The sequence below is a fragment of the Mustela nivalis genome (assembly GCF_964662115.1).
Source record: "Mustela nivalis genome assembly, chromosome: 9".
NCBI lineage: Eukaryota > Metazoa > Chordata > Mammalia > Carnivora > Mustelidae > Mustela > Mustela nivalis.
This window is the reverse complement of record NC_139028.1, coordinates 15,074,238-15,091,918: the sequence shown is the minus strand read 5'-3', so window position 1 is coordinate 15,091,918 and position 17,681 is coordinate 15,074,238. Positions and strand designations below refer to the sequence as shown.

Here is a 17,681-nt window from a genome sequence, read left to right as displayed (position 1 = left end):
CTCTGCTCCCTCATGTGGACGCTGGCAGGCCTCCGTCCCTCCCTGGCTGTTGGCCAGACCTGGTGGCTCCTCCCCACAGGGGTGTCTTCCCAGGGCTGCTCATAACATGGGATTGCTTCCTCCAAACTGGAAGATCCAAGAATGTGAGATGGAGCATAGGCAGGCGAGAGAACACCCCAGACAGAAGCCACAGCCCTTTGTAACCTGATTTTGCAGACGGCATACCATCATTTCTGACATATGCTATTGGCCGCCCGGACCAGCCTTAGTGCAGCAGGGAAGACAACTATGCAAGGGTGCAAATATCAGGAGATCGCTGGGGGCCGTCTTGGAGGCCAAGTACAGCAGAGGCTATGTTAAGGAGTTGGGATTTTATTCAAAGAGATTTTAATTAGGGGAATACTGTAATGAAGTTCATATTTTTAAGATCTTGTTTCTTGCTCTGAGAGGTAATGGATTAGAGAATAGGCAAGAGTAGAGAAACAAGGAGACTGGGCAGGAGGGTAGAGTAGTCCCAGTGAAACACAATGAGGGCTTTATCTGGGGAAGGGGCAGTTCAGTGAAGGAGACACACATATTTGGAATATACTTGAGAGGTAACCAAAAGAATTTACTTTCCTCTCAGTACTAAATGCCTATGTATTTAACTCTCTGCTTAGAACATGGTGGTTGCTCCTTGTTCCATCCCCCCACTCTCATGGTTTATCAAACCCAGTAGAAGATAAAAGTATTTTAATAAATCCAGTACCATCAAAGGGATTTTTAATCACTAGAGAATAGTAAATACTTTTTTCGGCTATCTTCACTCACACACCTAAGTCATACCATGCCATAAATAAGACATGGCCACAGCTAAATTCTAATTTTGCAAAGCAGTATAAATTTAGTATGACTGGGGTGAATAATGGTAAAGACCTCACAGTTATTTGGATCTTATTGTATTTTAAGTATTTTTCTAGAGACTAACCTGCATAGCTGTTCTATCAGGCAGATACTATTTTTCTCTTGTTACAGAAGAAATTGATACTCAGAGAAGTTAAATTATTTGACTAAGATCCCAAAGGTAGTCATTAGTTGAGCCCACATTTGAACATGGGTTCATCTTACTTCAAAATCTGCTGTCTCTGTTACCCCTTTTCCAAAGGATTTCACAGAAAATTCCTCCACAGGAAGTATTTGTTTTCTTTTATAACAGTATAGTCTTGTGCGATGAGTAGAAGTTCTTAACTAATAAGAAACAGTATTTCAGTTCTTTTTTAAAATTTTTTAAAGATTTGTTTATTTATTTATTTGACAGACAGAGATCACAAGTAGGCAGAGAGGCAGGCAGAGAGAGAGAAGGAAGCAGGCTCCTCGCTGAGCAGAGAGCCCAATGCGGGGCTTGATCCTAGGACCCTGGGATCATGACCTGAGCCGAAGGCAGAGGCTTTAGCCCACTGAGCCACCCAGGTGCCCTTAGTATTTCAGTTCTTTAATAAATACCCAGAAGTGGGATTTCTGGATTATATAATATTTCTGTTCTTAATTTTTTAAAAGATTTTATTTATTCATTTTGCAGAAAGAGACACAGCAAGAGAGGGAACACAAGCATGGGGAGTGGGAGAGAGAGAAGCAGGCTTCCTGCCAAGAAGGAAGCCCAGTGCAGGTCTTGATCCAAGACACTGGGATCATGACCCGAGCTAAGGCAGACGCTCAGTGGCCGAGCCACCCAGATGCCCCTCTGTTTTTAGTTTTTTGAGAAACCTCCATATTGTTGTCCTAGTGGCTGCCCCATTTTACATTCGCACCAACAGTGTGCAAGGGCTCCAATTCCTCTATGTCCTTACCAATACTCGTTGCCTTTTTGGCTTTTTTGCTCTGTTTGGGGGTTCTTTTTTAAAATAACAGCCATTCTGACAGTGTGAAGTGAGATCTTAAGTTTTAACAGCATTGGTAAGATTGAAATCTTTTCCAACCACAATGGAATGAAACTCAAAATCAGGCAAAGCTTTAAACATGTTTCAGGAGAACTAGTTCCCTGTAATGTCTTCCCTATCACTTCTCACCCTTTGATAGAGGATTGGGTTGTACCCTTGACCGTTAATTTGTTGAAATGATGTGAGAGCTTAATCATGTACTTGGTGAACAGATTCACTGCACTAAGTTCAATATTTCTTTGGCTCACCTTCAGGCTCCATTTAGAAACTGCTTTCAGTCTGATGGCATAGAAATAAATTCAAGTGGGATAACAAATTACTAGCTGTCCCATATTTATTTAGTGAAACTAAGGGGATTTTAGTGAGTGAGCTAGTACAAAAGGTTTTCAATTTTTGGCTTTTATTGGCTAAGGTATCTTACTCACTTTGCGCTTAAGTTGACAGTGTTTACCTAAAATTCTGTTGCGTTTATTGTCCTTCTTTTCCATATTTCATTAGAATAAGTATTACAACTGAATGGGAACTTTGTGACCAATTTTGATATTCACTAGAAAGCTAAATAAAAGGCTATTTTTCCAGTAGAAGTATGGCTTTTCATCTTTCAAAATAATGTTTTAAAACTTTAAAGTATTTAGAAAGAAATTAGTATTCTATCAGTAATTATAGAGCAACCATTTGTAATTTACTGAAAGGAAATGACTATTCATTATTAGTAGAATTACCATCAAACGCTTGTGGAATATACTACTTCAAACATACTTAGTAAAACATCTCTGTCTTCAAGTGCAGGGAAATCTCCCTAGAATCCTGTATATTTCAACAGTTCACTGGGATTCCTTCTAGTATAATGATGGGAACATAGGAAAACAAGGAAATATATCCTCATCTTAACAAATTTGTAGTAAGGAACTACATTGTGGAAATAAAGAATTACTTTTTGGGTTGTTATTTTTGTTTCTTTTTTCAGCCAGTTCACGTTAGATTCAAACTTTTAAATTTCTGTTAGAATAGTCTAATACTATTAGGAGTTGTGTGAAAAATATGAAGAAACACACTATGATACCAGGACTAAATGTAAAATTTTATTTAATACTGGTTTCAAGTATTTTGAAGCTACTCCATTTATCTTTGTGGGCATAAGTGTTTGTGAGGTTCCTGTCCACCTGCATAGTAAACAGTTTCATCAGAAAGCCTTATAGGTGCAGAGAGAGAAAAGTAAGACTGGGGGCACCTGGCCGACTCAGTCAGAAGGGCATCCAACTTTTGATCTCCAGGGTCAGGAGTTCGAGCCCCATGTTGGGTAGAAATTACATAAATAAAACTTAAATAAGGCTGGAAATAGAAAAACTGAAGGGAACTTCTTGGTAAGATGCTTCCATCCAGATGCTGTACAAGACTGACAATATCCAGTGCTTTTTACAGACATGCAGTAGTTCAGAGCATGAAATAAGCTCAGAATTCAACACTGTTCAAGTTAGAGTCTAGCTATGCTAGCTCAGTGGTTTGAGTCTTGGCAAGTTGCTTAGCTACATCTCTCCATGGCTCCATTTCTTTATCTATAAAGTAAGGATTAAACTAAATAATGTCTGTAAAGTGTTTACCACAATGACTGACTGGCACATGGGAAGTTCTTAGTAAATATGAGCCAATACAAGCAAAGTGATTGTTTACACATTGAAATTAACTTCTTGTATCAGGAGATGAATGATCTTGATGCTTCATTGATCTAGGGAAAGAATCATTGCAGTGACTTCTTTCCAGGGCAGTAAATGTGAGAAGTTCCCACCTGTTATGTGAAGTATCTGATACAGAGAGAGACCCACATTAGGAAACACAAACTGTGTAAAAAGAGAAATGGGAACATACCTTTCTTTCCAAAAGATTTGTAGTTTCTGTTTTATATTACCTAAATAGGCACTTTCAAAAAATAAGATTTTTTAACCAAAAAATACAAAGGAATAAAATTTTATCTTCAATTGAGTCTGTTTCATTTTGAAAAATCTAAAGATTCATAGCAACAGGATGAAAAATAATTGAAAGAAACCTAGACATCTTTAGAGCCACAAGGCTCTTTCCTATCACACTTAAACAGTAAGTGTGCCCTACAGGAAGTATAAATGAAGCTTCGAATCTAGACTATCCTTCCTGTGTAGTTCCTGCATGATCCTTTTTCATTTTATAGATCCTTCTAAAGAGTTCTGACTTTAAATATTCCATGAAGGAGTTTAAGACTACTGCCATATGAATTATCTTTGATTTCATGTTAGCTTTTTCTGTTTCCACAAATGATTCTGAATGGTAGGAAGTGTGCAAGTTTCCCTGAGCATTCTCTTTATCTTTCCCAGTGCCTTCTAACTCACTCACTCTCGGATCCATTGTGAGCATTAAATCTGTGAATTTAGGTCAAGGGATAATGGTGGTTTCAATATCGGGTTCTAAGGGAGATTAGGTAGAAATTGTCAAAAAGCAATTTCATTGCCAACTTAAAGTTGGTCACCCTCTGGGTCCTTGGAGATAAATATTAAGTGTGTTAACTCCACTGAAGTATAATACTTTCTGTTGGTTTTTTTTTCCCCAGTCTAGGTTAGGGTCTGTTTTTTGGCTATAGTTTTTAATTGTAGTCAGAATATAAGAGAAAATGATATGAACAAAGTCTTAAGAAAGGAAATTAAAACTTTGCTTGTAAAGACAAGAAAATGTTGTACCCATTCAGTGGGAAATACATTGAAAATTTCTCTAATTAATTCCAGAAAATATTTTTTTAAGTGCATCTATCTCTCTTAAGGTGAAAATTTTATAAATATTTTCATAAATAATGTGTACTTTAATCTTTTGTTCAGCCACTCAAACTTTTTTGGAGTAGGTACATTAAAAATAATAAATGAAATTTTTAGAGCAGCAGTAAATTTAAAATTTATTATAATTGTAAATTCCAAATACAATGCTCAACATAGAAAAATAAAGTAGGCGTTGTATGGCTATTTGCTGCCCATAGACACAAGCGTGAGGACTAATACACCAAATGTATCAAAGGCCATTTTGGGCCAAAGGTAACCAATCGACCTACAGTTTCCTGTAGTAAGCACTGAAGTTACAAACAATGAATAAGACATTCTTGGCCCATTATTAGTGGAAACTGTCCTTTATCACAAGTACAGAAGCTCTCATAAAATTTCAGAAACAAAATAACAAGAAGTCCTATCTGGTTTTTATCTTTTTAGATATAACAACAACTTTAAAATAAAAAATAAAATAAAACTAAGTGACATGTGGACAGCAAGTTGTGTGGATGAAGTGGGAGAAGGCAACACCAATGCCCTGAAATCCTTTGTCTTGGGCTGGCCCACTGTGAACTTCGTGGCCACTTTCAGGTAAGAACCAGAGCTGTGCCTGCATTGACATGTTAAATACAGTCAACCAGGTGATTTCTAGGATGGAAAGAAAAAGGTCAATCAAATCTTGTTCTGATTTTTTAAAGGAAAATATTATATTCTGATTGAGTTATTCTGAAATCAGTAACTCATCTTTCAACATACCCCAATAGGCCTTGTTTCTCCCCAGGAACTTCTCATTAAAGTATGTGGAGAGTAATGGTAAATACTGAGAACGTTGGAGTTGTTTATCTTGGTCTGACCAGTAATTTTTAAAGGGGCTCTGCTAAAGCACCTAGGGCCTGTGGAAGAGGAATGGGGTGGTCAAAGCTCTGGGGCCACCACCCTTTCAAGCCTCCCCTTCCCTCATGTTCACATACCGCTTTACCTAGTGAGCTTTCAAATTGGTCTTTTCAACCCAATGAAATAGACTTTTACTGAAAAATTTTATAAAATAGTCCAATTAAGTTTAAATAACTGTTTTATACTCCCCGAAATTTTTTTAGATTATCTATTTATTTATTTGAGAGCCAGAACAAGAGGAGGGGGGAGCAGAGGGAGAGGGAGAAAAGACTCCCACGCAGACTCCCTGCTGAGCATGGAGATACCTGCCCCCTGCCCCCACCCAATGTGGGTCCGCATTCCATGACCCTGATATCATGACCCAAGCCAAAATCAAAAGCCAGACACTTAATCAACTGAGCCACCAAGGCACCCCTAAACTCCCAAATTTCCTAAAGAAGTAGTTTTTAAATATAGACATAAAGTTAATGCCATAAAATAATGGGGTGCCTGAACTGAACATCAGGGTTTCATAGAGACTCTTATCCTGAACATGCTAATTTGGCACTTCTCAGGTCAGGATGAGCATATCAAAATTTACACTTGTGATTTTGAACAGGTACATGCTCAAGTCCAATGTTTGTTTTACACTTAAGGAGTTGGGAGTTCACATGCACATGTTTTTCTTTCAATTTCTGCTTCCCCACTACCACTAGACACCTCAGGCATCATTCTAAGTAACTAAATAACCAAATTTTTCTAAATAACCCAAATTTTCCAAACTATTAATCTTCTTATTGTTTTTTAAGATTTTTTAAAATTTATTTGACAGACAGAGATCACAAGTAGGCAGAGAGTCAGGCAGAGAGAGGGAAGCAGGCTCCGCGCTGAGCAGAGAACAGGGATCATGACCTGAGCCGAAGGTAGAGGCTTAACGCACTGAGCCACCCAGGCACCCCCAAACTATTAATCTTCTAATAAAAACAGGCATATCATTAAATTCTATTATGCATTATTGGCCCACCACAAGATTTTAAGAACTTGTTTGGAAGAACTATATTTTTGTATTGTTCTCTGCATATCTCATTTTCCATGACAGATTTCTCCAGATAATATCATTTTCTGTTGCTTGATCTCCTTGGCGTTACAGGTGAAAGGAAGTAAGGGGCAAAACCACATGATGTCCTTTATTATTTGTCTTTTCTTTAGTGGGAGAATGGCAGGAGGGGCCGTGTGGGGAGGGAAAGAGAGAATCCTGTAGCAGAATCCCTGCTGAGTGTGGAACCTGATGCAGGGCTGGATCTCACAACCCTAAAATCATGAATTGAGCCGAAATCAGTACTTAACCACCTGAGGCATTTAACTACCTGAGTCTGATATCTTTAATTAAGGAGTTTCCATTTAACTTGTTTTAAGAAGTGAAAACGATGTGGAAAGAAGTTTTACACACATTGTATTCTTTAAAAAAATAGTACTCTAACCAGATGATTAAGGTTAATTATACCCCTCAATAGAATGTGAGAAGAGCACCTTTGTGTTATTCCTCCTCAAAACCCATAACCCCAGTCCAAACATGAGAGAAACTTCAAACAAACCCAAACTAAAGGATATTCTATAGGTTAAACTGACCAGTACTCCTCCAGATTATCATGGTTTAAAAAAAAAAAAAAAAAAGAAAAGAAAAACAAAACAGGAAAAGACTTAGAAACTGTTCTAGACCAATCTCTAAAGAGACATGATAACTCAAGGCAATGTGTTATCCTGGGTTGGAATCTAGGATAGAAAAAGGACATTAATGGAAAAACGCAAAAGTCTGAAGAGTCAAGAATGTGATTAATAGTAATGTACCAATATTGACTTCTTAGTTTGACAAGTGTGCCATTGTAAGAGGATTATTTCAGGAAGGTAAAAGGTATACCAGAGCTCTCTATATTATCTTAGCAAATTCCTGAAAGTCTCAACTTACTTCACATTTAAAAGATTATTTGAAAAAACAAAGTTGTGCTGAAGAGTTTTGGTATGGCAGAGTAAGGCCTTAACAGACTAAGCACCATATAGATAACAAGTGTAAACTCTGAACAAAATTCAAACAACAACAACCACATAAAGGTTCTACAAAGTGAACACAAGTTGGCAGATTTTGGAGAGGAATTGAGACTTGGACAGAGACACCAGCAGAGGTGAGTTTCCTGTGTTTAAGCCATTGGCCCAAGGGCAGGCTACAGTCATATCATTGTGCAGGGCAGCTAAACTGACAGAAACCCCCAGTCTTTCTGGCCAAACAACCAGACTGCAGGGTCTGAGTCAACCACAGCCACAGGAAAGTTAGGGGGGAAATATCAGAAAAGGAGAGTATCAGAGGAGGGAAACCCCAGATTTTGTATATAGATTCTACCCACATGTGAGACTGATTGCTGGAGACTGATTGCATGGAGTAGACTCAAAGCAACTTGAAGCTAACACTAAAGGAACTGAAGCAAAAATGTTGACCCTGCAAATGTAACAGCACTCAGTCTGCAAACAAAATATTCACAATGTCCAGAATACAATCTAAAATCTCCTCACATACAAAGAACCAGAAAAGATAATCAATAGAGGCCAATCCTGTTGGAACTCTTAGAAAAGAACTTTAAACCAACTTTTTTAATCGTGCTCACTAGGTAAAAGGAAAAGCCAACTGAAATGAATGGAAAGCTATCTCAGTAGAGAAATAGAAGATATTTTAAAAAGCCCAAATGAAAATATTAGAACTGAAAACTGCAGTATCTTAAATTTTATCTGACTCTCTCTCTCTCTCTCTCTCTCTATATATATATATATATAGCTCTTTAATTGCAGAATGGAAATGAAAGATGAAGGAGTCAGTGAATTTGAAGATAGATCAATACAGATTATCCAATCAGAAGAATAGAGAAAACAGACTTTTTTTTTAATTTATGTACTTCTCTATTTGAGAGAGAGAGAGGCAGAGGAAGAGTGAGAGAGATCATCTTAAACAGGTCCCACAACCAGCACAGAGCCCAGCGTATGGCTTGATCTCATGACCCTGATACCTGAGCCAAAATTTTCAAAATTAAGAGTCAGATGCTTAACGAAGTGACCCAGGCACCTCAAAACAGACAACTTTAATTCAAAATGCATCAGAGACTTGTTAGAAAATACCAAAAGATATAATATACATGTAACTAGAACTCCAGAAGTGGAGAGAGAGGGAATAGGACAGAATTTTTGAAGAAATAATAGTCTGAAAATCTCCCAAGCTTAGTGATTTACATGTATAGATTTAGTAAGCTCAGTGAACTCCAAATAAGAGTATGAAGAAAATTTCACTTAGTCGTGTTACAAATGCTATAAACCAAAGATAAGAGAAAATCTTAAAAGTAGCCAGAGAAAAACAGCACATTACATATAGGAGAACAATGATTTGTATCATCATGGCTTTTTCATCAGAAACTATGGCAATTTCAGAAGATAGTGGAATGGCATCTTTATTTAAAAGTGTTAAAAGAAAAAAACTTTGAACTTAGACTACTATATCCAGCAAAGATAGCCTTCAATAATTAAAATTAAATAAAGATTTTTTAAACTCTAAGAATTTATTCCATCAGAAATTTGCTACCCCCCCCCCCAGAAAAAAGAAAAAAAAGCAGACAGGTTTTTTAAGGAAGGACGGGTTGAAGAACATCAGAAATGGTATATATCAGTCAACATTAAGAAAAATCTAGGCCACAATCAGTTTAAAATGCCATCAGGATAGCAGCTTAAGAAGCAGGTTCTCCTAGCCAGTCACTACAATATCTATAAAGAAACCAAAAATGTAAAGGACTAATAGCTTTGAAATCTAAGACTGAAAACTGTCACAGTCAGTGAGAAATTCCCGATTGTGTTGAGGGGAAAACATAAGAGACTACATAGATCAGTCTCAATGGGTTAACCTGACACACTTCATAAGTTTATTTTCAAAGGAATGCATGCTGTTTATTCAAACAATAGAACACTATACAGCAATGAGAATGAACAGTCTAAAACCACATACAGTAATATGGGGAAGTCTCATAAACATAGTGTTGGATGAAAGAAGCCAGACACAAAATAGTACATACTGTCTGGTTACATTTATAATAAAGAAAACATAACCATCCTGTTCTGTTAGAAGTCAGGATAGTGGGGGTGCTGGGTGGCTCAGTGGGTTAAAGCCTCTGCCTTCGGCTCAGGTCATGATCCCAGGGTCCTGGAATCAAGTTCCGCATTGGGCTCTCTGCTCAGCGGGGAGCCTGCTTCCCCCTCTCTCTCTGCCTGCCTCTCTGCCTACTTGTGATCTCTGTCTGTCAAATAAATAAATAAAATCTTTAAAAAAAAAAAAAAAGACAAAGAAGTCAGGATAGTGGGAATTAGTGCCTGAAAAGGAGCACAAGCAGTCCTTCCAAGGTGATTTTCTGTTTCATAACCTGAGCTTTAGTCACATGGGTGTGTTCAATTTGTGAAAAATGCTCAGGCTGTACACTTAAGCATTATACAACTTTTCTGTGTATCTTACATGTCAATAAAAAGTTTAAAAAATATTAAGTGTTTTAAAGAGCCAATTTCTTTAACTGCTTTGAAGAAAGTTCACAGGTCCAAAGAAAACTCACCTATTTTTCAACACAGTTTTTTGCCAAATAAATCCAAGATTTGATACAAATGAACCTAGAAAATTTTCTGTTTGGGAAGGGTGAATATATTAGAAGTTTATAAGGAACTGTGGAAGGTGAAAATTGGATGGTTAGTAAAAGAGATGTAGTGTACTTTCAGATGCCCAATCCTGGGAGTTGTGTCTGGGGAAAATTGCTAAGCAACAGACTTAGAAACAAATTACAAATACTTATTAAGTGTATTTTTCTGGAACAAGAAAATAATAAGAATTTCCATCTTGTTGAGATTAGAAATATGGTTTAAAACTGAGTTCAAGACCATATAGAAATAAATACTGAAATATTTTCAAGTTTAAGAATTAAATGTAGCCATAACTTCAGAAAAATTATCACTAGTGATTTAGTTGTAAATGAGTTGATCTTAAAAGACTGTAGTAATTAAGAATAGCTTTTCTGTGAACTAATTCACTAAATTAAAACTCTGCTATATGTAAATATTTCTTTTCCTGACAGGAAAATTGGTTTCTGGGCCAAGATATTTCCATCAACATGCCAAATTTCTCTTTAATCTCTAATCTCAAATTGAGCACATTTTCTGTTTATATGGCAATTAAAGCCACAGTTAGCCCAGTTTTATAGACGTGGAAACGAGCGTAGAGATGTGAAGTGATTCACTCATGATCAGGTAGCTTTGCGTATATTTTTGAAGCCAGGTGTTTAGATTCCAGATCAAATACTCATTCCGCCGTAACGGTTATACTTATCAAAGAGCCATAAAGTAAGAAAATGTCCCAGTCTTGGATCCATTTGGAGGTTTGACTAGACGGTGTGGTTTGACTGTACTTGACTGTATGGTTTTCCGTGATGGGGTTTTCCCCTGCGATTCTCCAGAGCACAGTTAGGCCGGAGCTGCCCTGGTGTGCCGCTTCCTCAGTAACAACCCCTAATATTTTGTCTGGATTGACAGTCTCGGATACGTTAGCATAAATGTGTTACGTGTTTAATTTCTTTCTCCTGTTTTCTTTGATTGCAGTTCTCCAGAACAAAAGGACAAATGGCTCTCTCTCCTTCAGAGGTATTTTTTTTCAGTATAACATATTCTTAATCTTCAATCTGTAGTTAAAAGAATTAAATTCTTCTATGCAGAGATGTGCCCCAAACTATTCCTCTTTTCTTTAGTAGAAATTACTCATCTGTCCTCAAAATAAAATACCGTTTGAACTGTAGACCAGCTACTACTTCCTGTAAACAGTGTTCTCTTTGGTACATGTATTCCTTACTTTCTAGGAAGGAGAACATTGAGCTATGGTTAGACAGAAATTAGTCAGTAATCTCTCCCATTTCCATGTCTCCAACCTACCATTTGGAGCAAACAGTTTCCTCAGAAACATGTATTAGGTGTCCATATATGGAAGGTTTTCTGCCAAGCAAAAATCAATTATTTCCCTCACCTTTGAATATACAGACTAAATGGTGAATCGAGTTTTCTCTCTTATTTCCATAACCCTTTCCTCCTGCCTCCCCTTGCTACCTTTCTCAGGGAAGATTTACACTCTACCCAAGAGCTAAATGAGAAGTAAAAGGACACTATCTTGGTTTGGTGTAATAAAATATTATATATGCTTCTGTACTTGTCAGTAAGTGTCCAGGCCTGTCCAGGGAAAGGGGGAAAGCTTGGAAGACAAAATGCCACCCACAGGTGCCTAAACCTGACTGTGCTTCTCAGACCTCACTGGGAATAGATCTCCTATTTGTTTTCGTGCCCTTACCTGATGTCCTGAGAATTTGATTCTCTTCCAACCCATAATGTAATCCAATTTTGCTGAGTCTTTCCATCTGTCTTTTAAAACGTAGCATATAAGTATATTGAAAATATTAGCAAAATAAATTGATTTTAAAATAAACCATTAGCAAAATCCATCTGACTCAGTGTTGTTTTGGGTTGTTGTTGCATTTGATTAGATACATCAATCTAGAGAAAGAGAAGGACTACCCGAAGAGCATTCCCCTCAAAATCTTCGCCAAGGACATTGGGAATTGTGCCTATGTAAGTGTTTCTAAGCCAGAAAATTAAATTCCAAGTCCCTGCATAAAGCAGAGCACCATGGATGAAAAGAGACAGGCAGGCAGACAGACAGACAGACTGTGGATGTGCTACAGAAGGCAAGCATTTAGAAATACCATTGTGGGAAAATGCATTTTCCTGGGTCTATGTATGTCTTTGCATATGCGAAAAGTAAACCCTAGAGAAAATGATACAAGAGAAATTCACATGAACTACAGTATTTCATACTAATCCTCAGAAAGAATATTGCTTGTCTGATGTCTCTTTCCTCCCTCTGGCATTAATGTTTCTCTGGAGCCTTTCAAAAGCAGCTGCAGAGGATTGAAGTAAAGCCATTTTCACAAGGATATAGTTCCTATTGGTATGAAGCAATTTCTTCCAACTTGTCACGTCTTAAGTAGAAGGTGGTTTTAGATAGTTCTTCATTCTATGACTCTATCTTCATTCTATGAATTTTTAGGAATTGAATCCCTTGGGTTAACAAATGGATGAGCTAGGAGAGAGGACATTTTTAAGGGATCAGCATGTTTCTGCCTCACAGTTTTTATCATATTGGTCAAATAACAATTAAGCCTATTTAGCCTTAGTTATTATGTATAATTTGATGACTAGAAATATAGAAAAAATGCCAAGACGTTATCAATGATGAACAAAATGGAAACTTATGGATGTTTTTATGATACTATACATTGCCATACTTCGCAACCGCTCTGGGTCACACTGGAAAAAACAAAACAGTTATGTTTCGGCCAAAAGCAAAAGTTATGCAAATGTTCTGACATGAGTGCCAGATGTTACTGCTTGGGGGAAATACTCAAATTTTTATGGTGTTTAACTACAAAGATCTTACTGTAGCAAAGTAGCAAAATACAAACTAACAAAAAAAAAAAAAAAAACCCACCTCTATTTTGCTGCCAGCTTTGATTTCAGTTGTTGTGGCAATTGGTTATAATTGGGATATTCATGGAAACCCCCTTGAATTTTTTTTTAAACATTGTAAGTGTGTGTTTGAGAAAGACCCAGAATTCCATTCTCTTTGGAAGAGAAGACAAGAGATGTGGTCAGGTTGGACACTCTGTTTTTATCACTAGTACCCTGGTTAACTCAGCAATGATAGGACACACTGCCCTTAGCTCTCTGAAGTTCCATCATGAGAAGAGTCTCCTTTCAGGGAGCTCTGCTTCCAGAAAGAGTGATCCCCCCCCAAAAACAGGAATGTATGTATGCATGGAAAGCATTCTTTATCCTTGGCCTTTAGTTATACGCAGCCTATCCATGAATTCTGCTAACATGGCGGGGGGGGGGGCACATTTTCATTTTTGTCTGTTTGCTTTATTTGTTTACTAGCCAAAGAATACTATCTGCAGAAATTCATTTGTTTAGTCTGCCAGGAAGGCATGCAAGGAAAAACACACACCTATAATTAGTTTTGAATGTATGTGTCTAATATTAAGAAAAATCACTGTCTTAGAATCCAGATATATTAGGTGACTATTGGTATTACAGGAAAGATTCTTCATTTTACAAAAGACTCATAAGAGAATTTCTTTAAAATTTAATTTAAGGGAGGGTATGTGCTTTGGTGAGTGCTGTGAAGTGTTTAAACCTGGTGATTCACAGACCTGTACCCCTGGGGATAAAAATATATGTTTATAAAAAATAAAAAATTATTTTTAAAAAAATTTAATTTAAGGATAGGTTTTCAGACTTTAAAAAAAAAAAAAAGCAGATGCCTTTAATAAAATTAAAGCCCAACATATAAAACATCTGTGCCACTCTGGTAGAATACAGACACTGGGGTGGGTGCTCTAAGCCCTGCCTGTTGGCTTCTGAGAGACTTTTGCATTATCTTTGGAGTTCAAGAGCACAATTTGAAATCAATTAGCAAACAAGTTTAAGAGGCAATTGGTCATGTCAAATAATCAGCTCATAGAGGGAAAAAAATACTGTAATGGAAAGATAAGGGGTGAATGGTCAGTGGATTTCACTTAACATTATTCGTACAACATTTTTGTTTTTATATCATTTTGTTTCTGCCTATACTACTTATTTATGCCATTTAAGTCCTATCAGGGACACAGCCCTAATTGCTGATTTATCTGGTAATTAGAATATGTAAAACCTCTCTGCATAGTAAATCCTTCTTTTTTGATAGGGTAGCGTTGTCTTACATTTAAATGTCTTAGAATTCAGTGAACTCTATATAGATACCCCCAAATCTTGTTAATCCCTTTTTTGTTTGTTGCAAACTGTTTTTAAGTATTAATTTCTAAATGTTGTTTAGCACAGAGCTATCAGAGATCTATTCAATAGCAGAGTTGGCAACAGAATTAAGGTTTCTAAAATTCTCAGTCTGTTTGCCAGATTCACTGGTTTTCAGGTATCTGCACATTTCAACACTGAAAACCTCGGTAGCCACAGTGTTTGACATAGTGCTCCATAAATAGTGGTTTTTTAAAAATTCTAAACTTTAAATGTCTTTTTGTAGCCAGTTTTTATTCTGATTTTACCTCAGCTTCTTACCATCCAAAGAAATGACTGCGAAACCCACACTGTGAAACAGTGCTCAGGAACAAGGAGAAAGTGATCGAGTGCTCTCTCATTACGGAAATACAATTTACAATTATGAGATGATAGGGAGCGCTGGCTGCACTAGATGTGGGGGAGGTGGTTTGGGAGGGTGGTCCATGTACTCTCTCTCTCATGTGTGGTTAATCCTTTTCTTTCTTGCTGAAGGTTTTTTTTTTTTAATTTTTTATTTTTTATAAACATATATTTTTATCCCCAGGGGTACAGGTCTGTGAATCACCAGGTTTACACACTTCACAGCACTCACCAAAGCACATACCCTCCCCAATGTCCATAATCCCACCCCCTTCTCCCAAACCCCCTCCCCCCAGCAACCCTCAGTTTGTTTTGTGAGATTAAGAGTCACTTATGGTTTGTCTCCCTCCCAATCCCATCTTGTTTCATTTATTCTTCTCCTACCCACTTAAGCCCCCATGTTGCATCACCACTTCCTCATATCAGGGAGATCATATGATAGTTGTCTTTCTCTGCTTGACTTATTTCGCTAAGCATGATACGCTCTAGTTCCATCCATGTTGTCGCAAATGGCAAGATTTCATTTCTTTTGATGGCTGCATAGTATTCCATTGTGTATATATACCACCTCTTCTTGATCCATTCATCTGTTAATGGACATCTAGGTTCTTTCCATAGTTTGGCTATTGTGGACATTGCTGCTATAAACATTCGGGTGCACGTGCCCCTTTGCTACAGTAAGATCTTTGTAGTTTCACACCATAAAAATTTGAGTATTTCCCCCAAGCAGTAACATCTGGCACTCATGTCAGAACATTTGCATAACTTTTGCTTTTGGCCGAAACATAACTGTTTTGTTATGTTTTTTCCAGTGTGACCCAGAGCGGTTGCGAAGTATGGCAATGTATAGTATCATAAAAACATCCATAAGTTTCCATTTTGTTCATCATTGATAACGTCTTGGCATTTTTTCTATATTTCTAGTCATCAAATTATACATAATAACTAAGGCTAAATAGGCTTAATTGTTATTTGACCAATATGATAAAAACTGTGAGGCAGAAACATGCTGATCCCTTAAAAATGTCCTCTCTCCTAGCTCATCCATTTGTTAACCCAAGGGATTCAATTCCTAAAAATTCATAGAATGAAGATAGAGTCATAGAATGAAGAACTATCTAAAACCACCTTCTACTTAAGACGTGACAAGTTGGAAGAAATTGCTGAAGGTTTTATATTTTGTGAGCTACACATTATTTATATTAAGAGAAATAGATGTTTTATCAAAAGGCATAAGGTATAATGGAATGAAAGTAAATTATCATCAAGGGCTTGTTGTTCTACTTAAGTCATGTGCTTTACACTGTTAACACTTGAAATCAAATTTGCCTTTGGGTAATCATTTCATAATAATTATTTATTCACCTGATTTAATACTCTTTATTTATAACTACATTTCTTATTTCTTTTTTCCTACAGTCTAAAACTATAACAGTAACAAATTCAGATACAGCAAATGAAGTTATCAACATGTCACTACCAATGCTAGGGATAACTGTAAGTTACTCTACTAGATATTCTCAATTAAAAACAAACTTTGATACTTTAGAGTCATAAAATATTATCCCTTTCATCATAAGACAGCTAATTACTAGTGATACCAAATTCATGTTTTATTCCTAAAAATGGAGAAAATAAGGACAGTAAAACTTTAATATTAGATGCTACTTCTTATTGACATGAGACTTACGTGAACTCAAAAGCATAATATGATAAGGCTATAATGTTAGAGTGATAATAATGTGTATTTTTACTGTATATGCCATATACGTATACAGATGGAGGGGTTTCATGGTCTAAGATTCTAATGAGAAAGTTCTAACCTCCTTCCTACTTGTCTCTCTCTGACTGTCCTTTCCCTCTACCTCTATCTCCTTTTCTGATTCTTCTCCTTTACCTAATTATTCTTCTATGATCCCAAGATTCCATCCATCTTAGGATGATGAATTCTGAAGGATTTGCTCTGTAGTAGAATGTATACATGAAGAACCCATAGCTAGAATCTATATTCACTGGCTGTAGATCCAGAAGGTGAGATGGCTGGTAACTCTAATGAATTGGTAAATTAAAAAAACAAGCTTTGAGTTAGATTGTGAAGTTAGAGAGCTTTAGTGTGCATACCACCTGTTCCCCTGTTTTGCATTTAGCTTCTGCTTCTTTCTGGTTTGGGGGCCAAGGTAAGTTTTTGAAATTCTATTAATGGAGAAGATTGGCGTGTTTGAGGATGAGGTAGGGAGAACACTGGAAAGTTCTCATCTCCCCCTTATCAGTAGATAAGCACCACACAGTGGGTCTTACATTACAAGAAGTGACTTTCAGAAGGTTGGAAACTAAAGGAAGCACGTGAATAATGCCATTTCTTGAGTCACATTCTCTCTAAATATGAAAGCGTAGTTACTATGATGTAACATGTCACATGTTTGGGGTATGCCATAGTCTGCTAAGTTACATTTGGATTTACTCAGACACGGTACTATCATAAGCCCATAAGCACTCAGAGAAATCAGACTTTAGGGTAAGAAATCTGATTTTTTTTTTTTTAGAAATCTGATTTCTTTTGGTAAAGGTTGTAAAGATGTAAGATATGATTAGATTTATATACACTGGGAAGAAAGGGAGTAGTTTAAGAGAAAGGAAAGGAAATTAATTAATGACATGACTTATTTTATTTATGCTTTTCCTTTGAAAAAAGTGATCCATCTCCTGAGACCAAAAATATTTCTATTCATTATAATTAAGAATCGAGGCTATTTGGTTATACTCTTCTATTCTAAAGGATTATTACAATGTTTTCATATACTACCAGAAAAAA

At 36.7% G+C, this 17,681-nt stretch overlaps 1 protein-coding gene across 4 annotated transcripts in view; it reads left to right on the top strand.

The window, feature by feature from the left end:
- ARHGAP20 (Rho GTPase activating protein 20) overlaps positions 1-17,681 on the top strand; it is a 136,497-nt gene that overhangs the window by 86,725 nt on the left and 32,091 nt on the right. For all 4 annotated transcript variants that reach the window (XM_082684283.1, XM_082684282.1, XM_082684285.1 and 1 more), the window contains 4 exons: positions 5,138-5,287; positions 11,234-11,275; positions 12,163-12,247; positions 16,289-16,366. In XM_082684283.1, the coding sequence (XP_082540409.1) occupies positions 5,138-5,287; positions 11,234-11,275; positions 12,163-12,247; positions 16,289-16,366 (355 nt within the window). The remainder of the gene's footprint in view (positions 1-5,137; positions 5,288-11,233; positions 11,276-12,162; positions 12,248-16,288; positions 16,367-17,681) is intronic.